The sequence below is a fragment of the Crocuta crocuta genome, unplaced genomic scaffold (genome assembly GCF_008692635.1).
Source record: "Crocuta crocuta isolate KB4526 unplaced genomic scaffold, BGI_CrCroc_1.0 scaffold551, whole genome shotgun sequence".
NCBI classification, from domain to species: domain Eukaryota; kingdom Metazoa; phylum Chordata; class Mammalia; order Carnivora; family Hyaenidae; genus Crocuta; species Crocuta crocuta.
In genome coordinates, this window is record NW_027530969.1 from 991,357 (window position 1) to 1,012,481 (window position 21,125).

The window sequence follows — 21,125 nt, forward strand, 5'->3', positions numbered from 1 at the left end:
TCCTGAGAGTTAATTTTGCCCTCAGGATTCTTAGCAATTAGGCCCTTCTCTTGACATCAAAAATTAACCAATATTGTAATTAGAAAGCAGCGGAGTGCACGTAGCACAGAATTCACAGGATTGAGTTCAACACACATGCACAGTTCAGTCTGAGTGGGGAATAAAAGACCCAGCATTGATGAGGAGGGAATGCGTGAATGTATGTGCAGGCACGGACCGTACAGAGACAGGAAAAAACATAGGTAGCTCACATTTCAGCTGCTATCGATGACATAGTGGAAACTGTGAGAGAGATAAAAGACAATGAAAGATAAAACTGAGTGGAATCAAAAGTACAAGCGAGAAACAGAAGCTTATTCCATAGGTTGGAGCGTCCTGCCAATGCCCCTCTCTGCTTTCACCATCAGTGCTCTGTCTCCTACAGCCCCAGGCGGTGACCTGGTGGGATTTTGATGTTGGTAATTGCTATTACCCACACCAGCTGCTACTTACTGAATACTTATTTGAGCTAGGCACTATGCTAAATGCTTTACACCCCCCTCCTAACTCTGTAAGGATACTGTCATTACTAACTCCATTTTACAGATGAGGAAACAGAACCTCTCCAGAGGTTAATAACTGGCCCAAATCACCGAGTTACTAAAACAGGTGCCATGGGGCTCCTGGCTGGCTCAGTTGGTAGAGCATGAGACTCTTGATCTCTCAGAGTCATGAGTTTAAACCCATTTTGGGTCTAGAGCTTTTTGTAAAATAAATAAAATAGGGGCACCTGGGTGGCTCAGGCAGTTGAGTGGTTGAATGTCTGGCTCTGGACTTCTGTTCCTGTAAAGTCATGATCTCACAGTTCAAGGGTTCGGGCCTGCTTGGGATTCTCTGTCTCCCTCTCTCTGTCCCTCCCCCCACCAAAATAAATAAACATTAAAAAAATAAATAAAAGGAAATTGTGGTGTCAGGCATTGAACCTAGGCTGTTTGAGTTCCAAGCCTGTGCTCTTGGTAGGCAAAGTGAAAGATAAGATGGTATTTCTTTTTTAAGTTTATTTAAATAATACTGTACACCCAACATGGGGATAGAACTCACAACCTGGAGATCAAGAGTCACATGTTCCTCCAACTAAGCTAGTTGGGTGCCTTGAAAGACAAGACGGTATTTAATGAGAGAGAACATAAACGTGTATTGAATACTTAGGACACACCTGACATGTAGTCCGGACAACAATCTTGCAAGGGAGGAATCATTATTCCCATTTTACAGATGAAGAAATGGAGACTCAGAAAGGTTTGGTCACTCACTTATCCAAAATTGTACCATTTAGTAAAAGAACTCGGTTTCTCTGACCACAAAGCCCATAATCTTTCTTACTCTGCATTCCAAATGGAATTCTACTATCACGAATTTTACTGATTGAGCTAAATAATTAAAGACCTCTCCTGTAGAGATTTCTAGTTCTGCCTATCCAAACCAAATAAACGTTATAAAACAAACACCTGGGGAAGTCATTAGACTTTGAAAGAAGTCTATTAAAGACTGCCTGCAAGGAAACCACTGCACAGGTTTGTTTCGTAAATACTTCTGTTGCAGTTAATTGTATTTTCTAAAGTTCAAAGAAAAGGATAGGAGACAGAAACCAGTTTCGATTGGTTTATACTCTTTATACTCGGAATTCACCAGTGTGATTGATTCTTTCTGGTATTCTAGGCAAAGTCACTTTAGTCACAGCTGTGTCCCTCAGGCATCAGAAGAGAGCAGGGAATAAATGTGCAGGGGACTGTGGGGTTCCGCAGCTCCAGACTTTAGTTAGACTGGAATGGACTTTAAAGATGTTGGGATCCAAACTCTCATTTTATAAATGGGAAAATGAGAGAGCACCTGAATGGCTCAGTCGGTTAAGCATCCAACTTTAGCTCAGGTCATTATCTCACAGTCTGTGAGTTTGAGCCCCGCGTCGGGCTCTGTGCTGTCAGCTTAAAGCCTGGAGCCTGTTTTGGATTCTGTGTCTCCCTCTCTCTCTGCCCATCCCCCACTCATGCTCTGTCTCTGTCTCAAAAATAAATAAACGCTAAAAAAAATTTTAATGGAAAAATGAAAACTCAAAGGTTGAGTGGCTGCTAGTTAATTGTAGAGCAGAGGCCAGAAAACTGGCTTTCCTGATTCTTAAACCATTGTTCTTTCATGACAAGAATCAGGTATCACTTTGGAGTATATTCTTTCTTCCTCCTCTTCTGATTCAGAGAGGGGACGGAAAAAAAGGTGAGAAAGCTTACAGAAGCATTTAAAAGACCAGGACACTAAGAACTAAATGATCTTGGAAAGCACTGAAGAAGGTAACTGCAGAAGCTCAAGTTAGCAGAACACAGAAAAAGATAAGGTCTTATCTAAAGCAATTAGAGTAAGCAGGCAATTAAAGGCTTTTGTTACTAGCAACAGCAAGCTTTTTGAAATCCATGGCCAGATCAGAACCTAGAAAGTGAGGACTTCTCATCACCAAGTAAAAGTTCAGTGTGAGCAAAAAGGTATTTAATGTTTTTACACTTAACTTGGTAGGAAAAAGAAAAAGAAAAACAACATGAAACAAGATGTCAGCGGGGGTCCTCTGAGTCTCCCTCCAGATCCCAGGAAGTCCACAGCCCACCCTTCAGGTTTTGTGAATTGTCCCAGGAGGTTTTGTTTTTCTGCTCTTCTAGACTTCTGAGATCTTGCTTCGATGTGTAAATTGAGAATTTACTGTAGAGATGGAAGGCAGTGTTTACATCTCAGTAACAGCAAATAAATTCAAACTGAATGGGTCCTGGCCTCACTTCCCTACCAGTCTCAGCACCTGACTGGCTCTTTCTCTGCCACTTCACTCTCTCTTCCCCTCTCCCAGTGCTCCCTCCTCCCCCCCCACCCCCAAACAGGAGAAGAAACAACAAACATCTAATCTGCAGCGCAGGCTTTCCCCTCCTCTGAAGTCCAGGTGCCTGTAACATCCAAGCCCTCAAGGTGGCATTCCTCCCCACAAACTCATCAAAGCTTTCCCCCAAGGAGACAGCTCCCTCTTTCCCCTTCCTGAACAAGCATTGTAGGTCTGGCTGTTAAGATTAAAAAAACAAAACAAAACAAAACAAAATCCCCAAAATCTCCCATGTCTTTAAACAAGATGGAAAATTTTCTTTAAAAATTTTTTTTAAATGTATTACTTATTTCTGAGATAGAGAGAGACAGTGTGAGCAGGGGAGGGTCAGAGAGAGAGGGAGATACAGAATCTGAAACAGACTCCAGGCTCTGAGCTGGCAGTCAGCACAAAGCCCGATGTGGGGCTTGAACCCACAAACTGTGAGATCATGGCCTGAGCCAAAGTCGGATGCTTAACCGACTGAGCCACCCAGGCGCCCCCCCCAAAAATTTTTTAATGTTTATTTATTTTTGAGGCAGAGACAGAGTGCAAGTGGGGAGGGACAGAGAGAGAGAGATACAGAATCTGAAACAGGCTTCACTATCGGAGCTGTCAGCACAGAGCCCAACTCAGGGCTCAAACCCCTGAACCTTGAGATCATGACCTGAGCCAAAGTTGGATGCTTAACCAACTGAGCCACCCAGGCGCCCCATGATGGAAAATTTTTTTAAGTTTAATTAAGATGGTACTTGCTGGGGTGCCTGGGTGGCTCAGTTGGTTGGGTGTCCAACTCTTGATTTGGGCTCAGGCCATGATCTCACAGTTCATGGGTTCGAGCCCCATGTTAAGCTGAGTGTCCAGCTTTGTGCTGAAGGCCCTAAGCCTGTTTGGGGTTCCCTCTCTCTGCTCCTCCCCTGTTTGCTCCCTTATGTGCACGTGCTTTCTCTCTCAAAATAAATAAACTTAAAAATTTTTTAAAAGATAGTCTTTGCTGTACTGTGGTGTACATATATTTTAATTGCTTTGTTTATGAAATTTTATTATAATAACTAAGAGTAATGGAAATTTCTTTATATTTATATAATTTTAATTAAACAATCTTCAAAATTATAAAGCATTAGTGATCAGATGTAGGCTTTATTCCCATATTCTATGAGTGATTCACACCAGAAGGTGGTTAAATGAAGCAGCTGTAAAGGGGTAGCTTTAGAATGGAAAGTGATAAGTGGAAATCAGGTACCTTTTAAAAAGGCAGGTTTTGAAAACTCAAGTCTATTAAATAATATAAAACATCACAATCCTACAGCAATGTGGATTTGAAACTGTTACCCTAAGCAGGTTTTCTCTTTTTTGGAGAACACTCTCATATTTGAAAGCTGTAAATCAGGGCACCTGGGTGGCTCAGTTGGTTAAGCATCTGACTTTGGCTCAGGTCATGATCTCGTGGTTTGTTGGTTCGAGCCCAGCATCAGGCTCTATGCTGAGAGCTAGCTCAGAGCCTGGAGCCTGTTTCGGATTCTGTGTCTCCCTCTCTCTCTGACCCTCCCCTGCTCACACTCTGTCTCTCCCGGTCTCAAAAATAAATAAACATTTAAAAAATGATTAAAAAAAAAAGAAAGCTGTAAATCATGATAGGCAAAAAGTAAAAAAGAGGGTCTCATTAGCCTCATGGCCACGGTCCCGGAGAGATGGCTTAAGGAAATTCTCTGTACTCTTTTACGCTCCCGAGCTTCATTCTGTTTCAACCCTTCCATTTTATAAAGCTCTACCTTCTTGAAGTATCCAACTATATTCTGCTTATAGGGGCAAGGAATATTCAGTATTCAGGTGTCAGGCACCTGCTTGGCAGAGTTTTGTGGGTCTGTCCTTCTCATCCTCACTTTTATATGTTCACCTGAGTTCTGCTTGCTCTCCTGTTTTTCTAGTTCCTCCTGAAGTCTTCCTACATAGACCTGTCTCAATGATGGGAGACCTTTCTAACAAATGAACACAGGGTTCTCTCCATTGCAATTGCATCAGGCTGTATCCACCACCGTCTCCACAGTGGCAGTTCTCAGAGTTCTCCTCGCTTCTCTCCTGTCCCCTAACTGAATTTCCTCAAAACCCATTTCCTCTTCTCTCTGGTCCCACATCCAGCATTTCCAAATTTGCACAATTGCCTTGCATCACTTAGGAGTTTCCTTATTTCCTACGTGGCCCACGGAGAGGGCAAACTGCCACCGTGTGGAGAGGGGGAACCTTAGCACACGCAGCCTCGTGGCCCAAATGGCCAGACCGAGAGAAAGATCTTAGCACACTTCTGGAGGGTTTCATTGTGCCTTCTGCTCCTTATCAAAACTACTAAGCATAAATAGTGATTATAATTAGTGCGTTTACATAAACAATACAAGTAGATCACTAGCATTGCACACTTCATTTTATTAATAGCTTTGTAGTTCTCCATCATTGTTTAATTTGCCCTGGTTTCCCTTCCAGCTTTAATTAGCACAACTTTTAAAGTTTATAAATATAATGAATTTTTTAACTTAAGCAAGCCCCTCTAGTGTGTGACAGATGGTTAATGTCAAAAGCCCATGGGGAAGGCTTCTGTTTAGCCTTTGATTTTGTTTTATTTTTTAGGCCACAGAAATGTTTGACTGTGCTGATAATTTGTAAGCATACATCAACCATCAACTTTTATGTGCTTTAAATTCTTGGCTTTCCCCTGGATTTCTCTTCTACTCCTGGCCCAGGAGGGGCCAGGAAACCAGGCAGAAGCATGCCTAAATGGCCTGTGTGATAAGCCTCATAAAGTTATTTTTCTCAATTAATGGTTCTCACTGACAATTTTACTGCTCTGCCTTCAGCTTCCTCATTCCCTCGGGCATCTGTACATATGTCTGTGATAAACCTCATCCAGTCCAACAAAATTGGCCCCTCAGAATACAGACTGCCCTATTTTTTAAAAAACTCATTTTAAAAAAGCTCTCTTTTTTTGAAACATAACACTTGAAAATACATTTAAACAGAAAGTAATAGAGCTTTAAAGCAGGGCTATAAAAGTGATTTATTCATGAGTACATACTTATTCCTCTCCCAGTTGACATCTATTTTATATTAATTTTCCTTGAGTGTGTATCCTCAGCTTTTTTTCCTAAATTTTTACTGCTAAAATGAACTTTTTATTCCATCATTATTCCCTTCTACTTTGCTCCAAAGACTCTCATACAGGCTGAGAGGATCCACTGGGGGTACAGAACCACAATTTGGGAAACTCTGCTATGAAATAATAATGTTCCCTAGTCACAATCACTGACTTTATTAGGTAGTCAATTAGCTATTTTTTAATTAGGGAAAGAAAAGTTCCTAGTTCATTTTTTCTGAAGTTACTTGAAAAGCACTTTTATAATCATGCTTCACTGGGAGCAGGAAAGCATACCTTTTTCTTAGGTCAGTGGAACCTTCACTCTATAGAGAAGTAATCTATAGAGTCCTTTCTATAGCCCACCGCCCCCCGCCCCAACCCCAAAGGACTCACAGCAGAAGAAAGAACGAATGATAATAATGCTCCCTTTATTTATTTATTTAATGTTTTTTATTTATTTTTGAGAGAGAGAGAGAGACAGCGTGAGCAGGGGAGGGTCAGAGAGAGTGAGAGTTACAGAATCCCAACAGGCTCCAGGCTCTGAGCCGGAAGTCAGCACAGAGCCCGACGTGGGGCTCGAACCCACAAACTGTGAGATCATGACCTGAGCCAAAGTCGGACGCCCAACCAACTGAGCCACCCAGGTGCCCCAATAATGCTCCCTTTATATTGTATAGTTTTCAAAACAGATTCATACACTTCAGTTCATCCAGTGTTTTTTTTTTTTTCCCAGCAGATGAGAAAATTGAGGTGTAGAATCTCATGGTAATAAAAGGTACAGGGGTGCCTGGGTGGCTCAGTTGGTTAAGCATCCAACTTCGGCTTAGGTCATGAATTCATGGTTGGTGGGCTCTGTGCTGACAGCTTGGAGCTTGGAGCCTGCTCTTGATTCTATGTCTCCCTCGCTCTCTGCCCCTCCCGCACTCTGCTTCTCTCTCTCTCTCTCTCTGTCTGTCTGTCTGTCTGTCTCTCTCTAATATAAGTAAACATTTAAAAAATTAAAAATAAATAAATAAAAGGTACAGCACAGGGAATATAGACACTGATATAATAGCATTGTGTGGTGTCATCAGATGGTAGCTACGCTTGTGGTGAGCATAGCTAACCATACAAAGATGCTAAATCACTCTTTTATACACCTGAAATTAATGCAGCATTGTATGTCAACTATACTCAAAAAAAAATTTTTTTTTAAGTACAGCCTTAGAGAAACAGCACAGAGCCCAAGGATGTCTTCAAGGTCACACAGCTTGTCAGTCAGAGACCAGAATTTAAACCACCACTTGATGATTCTGATTAAAAAAGTAAATTTAGTTTCACAAATAGGATTCAAGATCCAGCAATATTCATAAATGTTATGGTGGGGAAGGTTTTATAAGCAACACTTACCAGTGACTGTGCTTTTCTTAGCTTAGATCTGTCCTGCAATTTATTTTTCTTATCATGGGGCTGTCGGCTGAAACCTGGGTTCATTTCATGTCTTTTCCTCCTTCTGTAAATTAGAAATCATTGGAAAATTACAAACAATCATTTTAAATTTGCATGGCTATTTTTCCATTTGATTTTGTTGTTCCTATGATTTAAATGATTGCTGTCACTCCAGTGGAAATAGGCCAAATGTAGATCACAAGAGAAGTAGTTTAATAAACTCTGGCACATCCACACAATGGAGCACCATGAGCTATAAAAAGTAAGGCAGGGTAATTCTACATACAACTGTGGAGTGATCTCCAGGATATATTGTTACATGAAAAGAGAAAGGTGGGGGCACCTGGGTGGCTCAGTAGGTGAAGTTTCTGACTTTCGCTCAGGTCATGATCTTGTGGTTCATGGGTTCAAGCCCCATATCAGGCTCTGTGCTGACAATTCAGAGCATGGAGCCTGGTTTGGATTCTCTATCTCCCTCTCTCTGCCCCTCCCCTGCCTACACACACACACACACACACACACACACACACACACTCTCTCTCTCTCTCTCTCTCTCTCTCTCTCTCCCTCAAATAAATAAACATTAAAAAATTTTTAAAAGGAAAGGTGAATAAAGCTGTATGTTTATTTCAGAAATGCCTGTGTGTATTTGCTTAAAATTTTTTTAAATGGAAGGATGACACCCTAACATCTTGAAAAATGGTTATCTAGAAGTAGGAGTCCCATGTGATCCAATCAAGAACAAAGAACAGTATGGAGGAGTAGGAACAGAAGCTAGGCTTCTCCAAATATATTTTGTTTTATATATTTGACTTTGGAAACATCTCAAATTTTTTTTTCAAAATTATAAAATAAAACAAAGGAGGAAAATCCCTAAAATCTAAGAACAAAATAAAAGAAACAATCTTGTCTCGGGAGTTGGTGGCATTATTACACACAGAGGAATTACTTCATGGGATTTTAACATAGTAATTTGTCCACACATTCTTCATAGTATTCTACTAAGAACTAAGGACAAAAATACAGGCAAAGAAATCTTAAACTGTTTTTTAGTAATCCTATTGTTTGTATTAATATTAGTATTGGTTTTCTAAAACTATCATATATATTAGGATAAAGAAGGGATCAGCAAACTATAGCTCAGAGGCCAACTCTGGCCCAGTGCCTATTTTTGTAAATAAAGTTATACTGGGACATAGTCATGCCTATATTTTTTTGCATATTGTCTTTGACTGTTTTCAGGCTACAATGACAGAGTTGAACAGTTGTGTCCTGTAAAGTATTTATTCTCTGGCACTTTCCAAAACAGTTTGCTTGAAGTAATGAATCTAAGCAATGATCCTCAATAGCCACTAACATCACACAAAAAAAGAGACAACCAGAGATTATGCGCCTTATGATGGAAGTACATGATCTTATCTACTCAAGCCTGTAGATCTGACCACCAAGTATGGCCACATTGGGAGTACAATCAGCAAAATCAGAATGTGAGAAGCTCTACAGGATAAATATCCTGATTTCTGTAACAAATTCCAAGGGAGGAAAGAGGACAGAGGAAAAGCCTATAGATTAAAAAAAAAAAAAAAAAAGATTTAAGTGACACATGGACTGAATGCAATATGCAAACCTTACTTGGAACCTGATTAAACAAACTAACTGTTTAAAAACACCATTTGTGAGAGGTGCCTGGGTGGCTCAGTCAATTGAGCTTCGGAATTCAGCTCAGGTTACAATCTCGTGGTCTGTGAGTTTGAGTCCCGCATTGGGCTCTGTGCTGACAGTTTGGAGCCTGGAGCCTGCTTCTGATTCTGTTACCTTCTTTCTCACCCTCCCCCACTCATGCTCTGTCTCTCTCTCTCTCTCAAAAATAAATAAACATTAAAAAAAATTTTTGAGGGGCACCTGGCTGGCTCAGTTGGTTAAGCATCTGACTTTGGCTCAGGTCATGATCTCATGGTTCATGAGTTCGAGCCCCGTGTTGGGCTCTGTGCTGCCAGCTCAGAGCCTAGAGCCTGCTTCAAATTCTGTGTCTCCCTCTTTCTCTGCCCCTCTCCTGCTCGCACTCTGTCTCTCTCTTCCTCAAAATAAATAAACATTAAAAAAAATTGTTTTAAATACCATTTATGAGACATTCAAAGATACTTCAAAACTGGCTTAATATTTGATTATGAAATCATCCATTGATTTTGATGTGCTATGAAATATCACAATTTCAATATATATTGAAATATATATGAATGAAATAATATGACCTTTAGATTTGTCTCCAAAGTAACCTGGGGAAAGGGAAGAGTTGGTGAGGGATAAATGAAACCAGATTGGGCATGAGTTCAAAACTGTTAATGCTAGCTGATGGTTACAAGTGGTTGTATTCTGTTTACTCATATATATATTTGAATTTCCACTATAAAAATTTTATTTAAAAAGTCCAGCTTTGCTGAAATATTTCTTGTTGCTTAATTTTCAAAAATGTCCCCCAACTTAATATTTGAAAGAATAGCACACTGATTAATTACCTATACACTGTCCAACTAGATTCAACAATTAGTAACATTATGCTATTTTTGCTTTATCTCTCTATATACACAGATACATATATATAGATACACACATACATATATGTATCTATATATGTATGTATTTTTCCCACATCATAAAAAAATGAATTGCAGATATTTCACCCCTAAATACTTCAATACTCATCTCCTCAGAGAGTATTTGCCTACCTAACCACATTAGTGTCATCATACTTAGGAAAATGAATGGTAATTCTTTAATATCATTTAATATTCAATTCATATTCACATTTCTGCAATTGCTCCAAGAATGTCTTTTATAGTCTTTTTTTAAAAAATGAGTAAGGCACATGGTCTGCACCCCCAAAGAGCTCAATTCTTGCCTAATTAGGGCTACCAATCTCATCTCACCTCCAAAGGGACTCCAGTAGTCCTGAAAATACACATGTAATCTCAATGTCCCCAACTCATCAAACTTTATGGGATTTACTAACCAAATAATATAACTTTAGAAACGATCCTACAAAAGAAGTGCTTACTTACTACGTGTTAGGCACTTTCATATGCATGTTGCATATATATATATGAGGATTACCTCACAGGGATCCTATAAGCTAGGTATTACTATTATTGCCAGTTTACAGGTGGGGAAACTAAGGCACAGAGAAGTTAAGAAATCCTCCAGGATCACAAAGCTAGAGCTGTGGGAGTCTGGATTTGAACCCAAAGCAGTATGGCTCAGAACCTATACACTGTCACTATCTTATGCTGCCTGATGTTAACCTGTTTAAATACATTCTGAAAACGCAGCAGACATATTAAAACATTACAAAACATTTCAAAATTTGTTTCCTTTATTTCTTGTTTATCCTGTAAACATGTATGTATGTATTAACAAACAGATACATATGTATATACAGATACAGATATATTTTCCTACTTTCTCTTCTTTCTGTACTATGGGTGGCATACTATAGATACTCTCTTGAAATTTGCTTCTCTCTCTTAACAACATACCCTTTTATTGCTTATCAGTTCAGAGAGCTCTTCCTCATTTTCATACTTCCCTAATACTCCATTGTGTGAATGGACCATACACCGTTTATTCAACACACACTCTCCATGTATGAAAATTTAAGTTATTCTCAATACTTTAAAATGAGAAACAACCCTGCAATAAATATCCTCATACAGATATACTTCTCATATTTTCTTTTTTTTAAAGTTTACTTATCTGTTTTGAGTGACAGAGAAAGGGTGAGCAGGGGAGGGGCAGAAGAGAGAGAGGGAGAGACAGAATCTCAAGTAGACTCCACGCTGTCAGCACAGAGCCCAACGCAGGGCTCGAACTCATGAACCATGAGAGCATGACCAGAGCCAAAATCAGGAGTCAGACACTCAATTGACTGAGCCACTCAGGTGCCCCTGCTTTTCATATTTTCAAGTTTGATTCCTAGAAGTGGGATTTTGGAGTCAAAATGTAAAGACATAGATATTTTTGCTAGGTAATAGTCAAATATCTCTCCATAAGGTTTGTGCCAATTTATATTCCTACTAACAATGTAAGAGGGTACCTGTTTGCCCACAGCCTCACCAACAGAATGTATTGTCAAACTTTAAACTGTTTGCCAATCAGATAGTTGAAAAATGTGAAAATAATTAGGTTTGGTAGTAAGAATGGGGTGGAAACAATGACAGTGTGGGAAGGGAATAGAAGAAATGGGATGTGGCACTGCTCTGAGTATACCTTTTGGGCACTTTTTGTATACATTTTAAAAAGAGCTTTTATTTATTTACTTTGAAGAGTGAGGAGGGGCAGAGAGAGAAGGAGAGAGAGAATCCCAAGCATGTTCCACACTGTCAGCACAGAGCCCAATTTGGGGCTTGATCTCACTAACCCTGGGATCATGATCTGAGCCAAAATCAAGAGCCAGAGGCTTAACCGAATGAGCCACCAGGCGCCCCACTTCTTGTATAGTTTTATATATGTAATTTTATATATGCAGTTTTAACTTTAGAACTATGTAACAGATCACAGTGAAGGAGATATTTTTTAAAAAGAACCCACATAACTTTTGAACACAGTATTATGAATATATGCCCTCAGACTAAAGTCAAAAAGAACCATAAACGGGGCGCCTGGCTCAGTCAGTTAAGCGTCCAACTTCAGCTCAGGTCATGATCTTGTGGTTTTTGGGTTTGAGCCTCATGTTGGGCTCTGTGCTGACAGCCAAGGGCCTGGAGCCTGGGGCCTCCCTTGGATTCTGTTTCTTTCTTTCTTTCTTTCTTTCTTTCTTTTTTTTAATGTTTTTTATTTATTTCTAGGAGAGAGAGAGAGAGAGAGACAGCGTGAGCAGGGGAGGGTGAGAGAGAGAGGGAGTCACAGACTGAAACAGGCTCCAGGCTCTGAGGTGGCAGTCAGCACGGAGCCCGACGCGGGGCTCGAACCCACGAACCGCGAGATCATGACCCAAGCGAAAGTCGGACACTCAACCGTCTAAGCCACCCAGGCGCCCCGGATTCTGTTTCTTTTTTTCTCTCTGCCCTTCCCCCACATGCACTCTGTCACTATCACTCAAAATAGACATTAAAAAAAGGAACCATAAACAAATACTGAAGTCTAGCAGACTGTTTTAATAATGAAATGGATTAGCAACTTTAAAATTACTTTCAGTATTTGTAAGTAAATAGATACTGTTCATGTATATGTGTGTATTTTTATAGTATGCAATTTTTATACAAATTATATATATATAGTATATAATCAAAATGATATATGTACATATATAACTTGTATAAAAAAATATGAGAGCTGGACTTCTCACTGTTAGAGAAAGGAGTTGTAAATATGAAAAAGGAAAAGACCAGAATGAACTCCATGGTGCTAGATTGAAATCTGAAGTATTAAAATATCAAAAGAAGGGTCGCCTGGGTGGTTCAGTCGGTTAAGCATCCGGTTAAGCATCTGACTTTGGCTCAAGTCATGATCTTGTGGTTCATGAATTTGAACCCTGCGTTGGGCTCTTTGCTGACAGCTTGGAGTCTGGAGCCTGCTTCAGATTCTGTGTCTTCCAATTTCTCTGTTCTTTCCCTGCTCGTGCTCTGTCTCTCTCTCAATCTCGAAAAATAAATGAACATTAAAAAAAAATCAAAAGAAGCTGTAATGTTAAATTACTAGAGCTACAAAATGCAAACAAATCCTAATGAACAAGGCAAATTTACCAATGATGGGTTACTTTTCAATTACTTTTTGCTTCTATTCATTGAAAAGCATTTTTTACAGTAAATTCTATTTTCATCTTTTCCTATACTGAAGTGTCAGAAAATTGTGTCTAATGGCAAACAGGTAAAGAAGAGCATGGAGCTTCTCACCCTTGCCAGATTTGCGCAATGGGGTCACAGTTGTCCAGATAATTGAAGCGAATGATATCAGTTGGATGTTTGTCAGAGGACCGCCATGGTGGGAGTTCTTTCTCCCCTTGAGTCTTCTTTCTCAAAGAGGAAGAGAACCGGAAAGCTGATGCTGGAGACTGCTTGTCCTCTGGAGAACTGCTTGTAACTGGTTGAACATCAGCAACTGCAAACCCATCTTTTGGAGGTGTCTGGAAAAAGAAAATTATTTCTGTTCTTAAAACATCATAATAATTACAAAACACCACCATCGTATCATCATACCATCATCATTGCCCTGATTGCAATGATAATGGTGACAATAATTATAGCAGCCACCAATCCAGGAGTACTTGTATATATGCCAGGCACTGTCTCAGGAAGTTTTCATGCATTATTTTATTTAACCTTCATAACTCTGAAAGGTAATAGTTAACTACTCTCCCATTTACAGAAGTGGAAACTGAAGATAGGATAAACCAATGAACTTGCCCACTATTACATAAGTAGTAAACAGAGGATCCAAATTTTTTTCTTTAATGTTTATTGATTTTTGAGAGAGAGAGACAGAGAGAGAGAGAGGAAGCAGGGGAGGGAGAGATCAGAGAGAAAGGGGTAGATAGAAGTTCAGAAGGGGGCTCTATGCTGACAGCAGAGAGCCCAATGCAGGGGACAAACTCATGAACTGTGAGATCATGACCTGAGCTGAAGTCAGACGTTTAATGGACTGAGCCACCCAGGGACCCCAAAGGGTCAAAATTTGAATCTAGGATGTCTTGCTTCAAGCCCTTGCACTAAACCTCTCTATCCTGTACTGCCACATCATTGTGTAATTTATGTACAATTGCAGTTCACTTATTCATAAAAATGTACACATTCCAAAAATGGAAGTACTCCAGGCTTAATTATCTGTTAACCCATAGGGACAACTTTGAGTTATATGAGGGTAAACTATAGATTTGATCAGTTTTCAAAACCTTAACTGCTCCCAAAGAATACTTTTGCTTTAATTTCCCAAATTGAAGTCTATCTTTGTGTGTGAAATTCATAAGGTTTTTAATGTGGTTGTAACCTAAGGGAAGTGGTAATGGTACGTTGAGAAGCCATTAAAGGCTTAATTTTTGTTCTTTAAGAGATTAGGGAAGCTTTGCATGGTAAATTGGTTTGCTTGAATTGTTGGTGAAAATTAAGAAATTCCCCAATCTCTTCAAGCAGAATCAGTTAGTTTCTTATCCTTGTGTTAACTATTCTTTGTATATATTTCTATTGCAGAATAGCATTTAGTACTCGGTGTTGCAATTATGTATTTGTTTATGTCCTAGGCCACTAGACTAGGCTCCTTTAAAGCAGGGTTAGGACCATTATACTCAGCATCTAGCACCTAACACTATTTAATAAGTATTTACTAATTTAATGAATGATTAAGAAGACATTTCATATTTATATAATTGATAGCTCATTATTAGATTAATACTCAATATTTTGTTCAGGTCTCATTTAGAATGGCCATTCATTTCATTTCTCTGAGCTTATATCAAACAGAATCTGTTTTTGCTGAAGAAGGCCTCATTTAATACTACTGGGAATAAATAATACATAACAATAAACAATTTCAGGCAGAAAAAACTCAGGCATAAGTGTTAGTAATTATATATAAACATTATTCATACTGAAAAGTAACAAAATGTTTGACACTTTAACAAAATAGAATATAAATGGAAACTGTGACACTTTTTTGTATTAAGTAAACAAAGTGTTGTTTACCTAAAGTCTTTTTGAGAATTTTTAAAATCGTGAGTGGATGCTGAATTTTTGTTAAATGCTTTTGTCGGCATATACTGAAATGATCATACATATTTTCTCTTTTATTCTGTGAATTACATTGGTTAATTTTTTAAGATTATGCCAGCCTTACTCTCCATGGATACATCCCACTTGGTCATCATGTATTATTCTTTCTTTAAATATAACTTGATTTAATTTGCTAATATTTTAAAAGAATTTTTATGTCTGTTTTTATGAGGGATGTTAGTCTGTGGTTTTGTTTTGTTTTCTTATAAAGGCTCTATCTGGTTTTGATATAAAGATAATGAGTTGGGAAGCATTCTTGTCTTCCATTTTATGAAAGAATTTAAGCAGAATTGATACTCAGGTGGCTCAGTTGATTGAGCGTTTGACTCTTAATTTCAGTTCAGGTCATGATCCTAGGGTTGTGGGATTGAGCCCCATATCAGGCTCCATGCTGAGTGTGGGGCCTGCTTGAGATTCTCTCTCTATCCCTCAGCCCCTCCCCTCCACTTGCTCGTGCTCTCTTTCTCTCAAATAAAAAGAAGAAGAATTAGTATTCCTCCCTTAAATCTGTGAAGGAATTCACCAGTGAATCTATCTGGGTTATGAATTGAACTTTTTAGAGAATTTTAACGTTTATTTATTTTTGAGAGACAGAGAGACAGAGTATGAGCAGGGGAGGTGCAGAGAGAGAAGGAGACACAGAATTGGACGCAAGCTCCAGGCTCTGAGCTGTCAGCACAGAGCCCGATGTGGGGCTTGAACTCATGAACTGTGAGATCATGACCTGAGCCGAAGTTGGCTGCTTAACCAACTGAGCCACCCAGGCACCCCTGAATTCAATTTTTTAAATGATAAAGATTTATTCATGTTTTCTATTTCCTATTGAGACTTTTTGTAATTTGTATTTTCAAGAATTGTGTTTCATCTAGGTGGCCAAATTTAGTGACATAGACTTATTCGTAATATACCCTCATTATTCTCATGTTTACAGGATGTGTAGTAATGCCCCCTCTTTCATTCCTGTTACTAGTAATAAATGTTTTCTCTCTTTTTTTCCTCAATCAGCCTAGCTAGAAATATATGAAATTTATTTATGTCTTCAAAGAAGCAGCTTTGGTTTGACTGACTTTCTCTACTGTTTGCTTTAATTGCATTGATCTTAGCTCTTTGTTATTTTTTCCTTCTATCTACTTTGGGTTCAACTTATTCTTCTTTTTCTAGATGGAGTCTTTTTGAAATTATATTGTTTGAGGTAGATAGCATAGCCTTACAGATAGTTACAAAGATCATTCTAGTCCAGTCCTTTCATTTTAAGGGTGAGGAAACTAATATTCACCACAACCATTTGCTCATAAAATGCTTTCAAAAGCTCTGCTGAAGCACATGCCAGGTATGAGGTACTGGGGCGGGGGGAGGCTTGAGTGAAGGTAAACATCAGTGGCTGCCTATGATCACCATCACTGCAGCAACCTCACAGGGAACTACACACATTACTCAAGTACGTATGGTGCTGACATTTGACTTTTTAACCTTAGTCACTGACTTTATTAACCTTAACCACATGACTTTTTAGTGTTTCTTTAATCAATAAGTTTATCAGGAGATTTTATTAACCTTTGTTGTTCTGATATAGGTCTATTTATTAAGCAGAAAAACTAAAGTTTAATATAACAAAGTGTTTGCCAAAGAAATGTAACACTAAGCAAATAGGTGGCAATTTTCTTGCATCAGAACTATTCATTATTTTTAAATACAGTTATACATTTTTTATAGAAAAGAATTACTGCTAAAGACAAAGCTTTTAAGTCAGTTTTATAAGCAACACTCAAAACCTCTCTTCTTCTATAAACTGGTTAATCACTTTTCTCTTCTCTGTCCCAAAACAGCCCAAGCTTCAGCTACTGAATGACATTCCCTGCCCCCAATTGAAAATGAGAGCCAAGAAAAGCCTTATCAGATCTTGAAAAGAAATCATAGCCATGGTAATTTTGAAAATAACTTCTTCCATCACTGCAATTTAAAATTTTCCTTTTAAAAGAAATCTTCATGGAGCACACCCATTACTGAAATCAGAAAGACCAGTTTTATGGTTGCAATTGTAACAATATTAATTATGCATAGTTTATTACTATATTAAACGTAGATGGATTCTACTTTAAAACAATAAAACTAAACATAAATGAACAAGTTAGGAGCTGACAATTCATCTTTCCAAAGGATTCTTCAATTTTAAAAGGATTCACTGTGATTTTTTCATAGGATATGATACCCCTGTGGTTTTAAAAATTATTAAAAAATTTTAATTTACACATAATTTTTCAGGAACTCATCTATTGTACAAAACGATGCACAATTCTGCATGTGTATAGATCATACCATAAAGAAAAGGCTCATAAAATTCTCCCATGAGTTATCTGATTAACTGTGACTATAAGAATGAACATAAACATTGGTTATAATGCAGAGAAAACAACTAGAAAAATTATTCCTGCATTATTTACTTTTTATGATCATATGTAAATGCTTTACATTGCTTAGTTGCTAGATTAAAAAGAATGTTAGTATACTCATTGCTCATTTCCATAATTATAGATTTATTGGAAAACTTTTCTGTATAAATGATACACAAACTTTAGCTCACCTGATAGAATCAGAAATTTTGAATTAATAAAGTAAAATTTGATGGCTCATTGATAGCAAATACTGCACACTCTCACAGAATCCCAGTGTCAGAATTGCCAGGTGTGTGAGTCAGAGATACAGGAATCCAGGAATGTGAACAGAGTGAATAGTTCCATGATCCTAACCTCCTGGGTGGAACTGTGGTTTTGGGAGTGTCAACTAACATGGATGTCTTGGACAAGGCTATTGAGTTCTCAGAAAAGGAAAATTTTGAACTAGTAGTGTATTTCCTTTCAACCAAGTCCCCTTCCCAACTTCAAGTTTGATCATTCAGTTCTGGAATTCCCCCCCTCCTTTTTTGGTAAGTTTTAATTTAATAAAATTTTTTAAATATTTATTTATTTTAGAGAGAGAGAGAGCAAGAGAGCGAGGGGGAGGGCAGAGAGAGAGGGAGACACAGAATCTGAAGCAGGGTCCAGGCTCCAAGCTGTCAGTACTGAGCCGGACAGTGCTCAAACTCACAGACCATGAGATCATGACCTGAGCCGAAGTCGGATGTTCAACCAACTGAGCCACCCAGGTGCCCCTAAATTTTAATTTAAATTTCACTTAGTTAACATTAATGATTCAACACTTATGTACAGCACCAGGTGCTCATCACAAGTGCCCTCCTTAATCCCCATCACCTGTTTAACCCGTCCCCGTCCCCCACCTCCCCTCTGGTATTCCTAAATAGCTGATATTTGTATGCTTTTTGCCCCAAATTTACCTTAGGCTTGGTAACATGAAGTTCTTTTACCATCCGAATGTAGTGCTTCTTCCATATACCCTGCTCAAAGGGAGTTGGAGAGAAATTGATGTACCAGTTAAATCGTAAACATTTGAGCATCCAGAGCTGATCCAGCTCAGTTAAGTTCTTCCAATGCCAGCTCACCTGAAAACACAATTGGAAAGAAAAAAAAAAAAAACCCTACTCAGTTTACATGCCCATTTTTTCTATGTCTTGAGCTGTCACCCTGGACCTGAGATAACTCTTGTTCTTTTCCTCCAAACCACATCTTAAATAGTTACTTACCTGAAATGCTTCCTACCTAGGCAGGAGGATTTTCTGTAAATGTGAAATCACACTTAGAGTCAACTAATATTTACTGAGCACCTATTAACCGTCCCCACAGCAACCTAAGGAGGGAGGTGTTATTACTACTCTAGTATTGCAAACAAGGGAACTTGCTCAGATAGATTTTGGAACTTTCTAGAAGTTCCTGAAGTTCATTTGAAAGTTATAGGAAGGCTGTAGATACTTGGGTCTGCATATTTTTTACTCGTTTTTGGTATGCTTCCATTTTCCTTCTGTTCTTATGATTTAACTAAATAGAAATTTTATAAACAGAACATGATTTCTGATATCTTATGGTATGCCCCACATAGCCTTTAAGATTCCAAACAGCATACATTATTTGTTCTCTACATTCCATTCCCATGGCATTCTGGTCAATCTCACATATCCAGCAAATGTTGGAGGTGACCCTACTATGTTGCAGCAGTATTTACAGTAACTTACTTCAGATTTTGAACAAGTCTTGTTGAAAATTACTTCATTTATAAAATTCAGCTCAGGGGTTCTGTGTCCCCTGTGAGACTTGCAAAGATGACATCTAACCTTCAAACCCAAATTTCATCCTTGTGAAATTAGTCACTTCTTCAAGATTAGTTAATTAATAATTTTTGAGCACCAAAGAAAAAAAAGGCAGAACACTATAATATTCATCCATCCATTTATCTAGCCCTCTCTTCCTCCTTCCATCTACCAAGTACTGTTCCATTATGTTTAGCATCATTTTCTGGTCTGAAGAGGAGACATACAGGAGAGGGGAGGGTACAATTACAAGAAACAACAGGTTCAGGAGCTGGAAGGATGAAAAAGGGTATAGAGAATCTGACAGAGCCCTGCAGGCAGGAACAGAAATCACATCTACTTTGTTCAATGCAGAAATGAAACAACATCAACCTTAATCCTCATATGGTTCATTAACTCGGGATTTGGTGGAGAGGTGAGATTTCAGAGGAATTGGATGAGGAAAAAAGTCGCTCAATTCTCACTCTTCCCTTCATTTTCCTTACATCTTGTTTTGACCTCAGTATTAAGTTTTTCCCTCCCTGTCCCGCCAGGGTAGATAAGGTTTTTGTATGTTTTGTTTTGCTCTTTGGTGTTTTTTTGTTTGCTTTTAAGGTAGACAGGAATGAGGAGAGTTGAAGAGTAGGTAGGAGCTTTCAAAATTATCAGACCCTTCCTGCCTCCATCTTTTTAAACAGCTCAAAGTTCATTTTGGTGCAATGACATTAGTGTTAAATCTGGCTGAAGAACAACTGCCTGTGTCTTCCTCACCGTCAGTACTGGGGAAAAAATGTAATGCCGAGATCTTGTAAGATTGACATATGGTACACATATGTGATAGGATTTCAAATCACATTTCCCTCAAATCAAAACAGTCTCAGTGTGCAAAATTTGGAAAATTCCAAGAAGTTTAAGGAAAAATAATACCCGGGGTACCTAGGTGGCTAAGTCGGTTAAGTGACTCTTGATTTCGGCTCAGGTGGTGATCTCATGTGAGATTGAGCCCCGAGACAGAATCTGCACTGACATCCTGGAGGCTGCTTGGGATTATCTCTCTCTCTCTCTGCCCTTCTCCTTCTGTTCTCTCTCCCCCCCCAAAAAAAGGACAAAAAAAAAGGCAAAAAAACCCCACCCCATACCCATAATCCCATCAATCAGAGATTACCCTTATTAACAACCTGCCAGAATTCTTTTCTGCCTTTTTTCTAGGCATGTTTGAAACAAAATTGGGAAACTCTATATGTATACAATTTTAAATTGTGCATTCTTCATTTTACATATTATAAGCATCTTTGTTCTTTGAAAACATATTTTCTAGTCGCCCCACAATAATTCATTATATAGCTATATGATACTCTTTTTTTTTAAGTTTGTTTGTTTATTTATTTAGAATCCCAAGCAGCCTCCACACTGTCAGTGGATAGTCCAACGAGGGGCTCAAACTCACAAATGGTGAGATCGTGACCTTAGGCTGAAATCAAGAGTTGGAGGCTTAACTGAATGAGCTACTCAGGTGCCCCTAAATTGTGTATTTTGTTTAAAAGCTTTGGGTATTATAGAATACTCACAAAGCCCTCCTTCCTTATGTTTTCTTTGAGTACTTTATGGTTTTCTTTGATTTCATACCAATCTTTTATCCTACTAGAATATTTTTTTCAGATAGCTGCCCAATTGTCCTAACACCATTTATTAATTCATCTTTCTTACTGCATTCATCTTCTTAATTTTAAAAACTAAAGTTAACATGTTACACATATGTGAATG

General features: G+C 38.5%; 1 protein-coding gene across 5 annotated transcripts in view; it reads right to left on the reverse strand.

Moving 5' to 3' along the window:
- FBXO16 (F-box protein 16) overlaps window positions 1-21,125 on the reverse strand; it is a 58,022-nt gene that overhangs the window by 7,865 nt on the left and 29,032 nt on the right. For 3 of the 5 annotated variants that reach the window (XM_077769725.1, XM_077769726.1, XM_077769728.1), the window contains 3 exons: window positions 18,516-18,680; window positions 13,316-13,545; window positions 7,389-7,491 (listed from right to left, as the gene is read on the reverse strand). In XM_077769725.1, coding sequence (XP_077625851.1) covers window positions 7,389-7,491; window positions 13,316-13,545; window positions 18,516-18,680 — 498 coding nt within the window. Of the gene's footprint in view, window positions 1-2,598; window positions 2,725-7,388; window positions 7,492-13,315; window positions 13,546-18,515; window positions 18,681-21,125 lie in introns of those variants that run through there. The other 2 variants (XM_077769729.1, XM_077769727.1) reach the window with 2 other exon arrangements.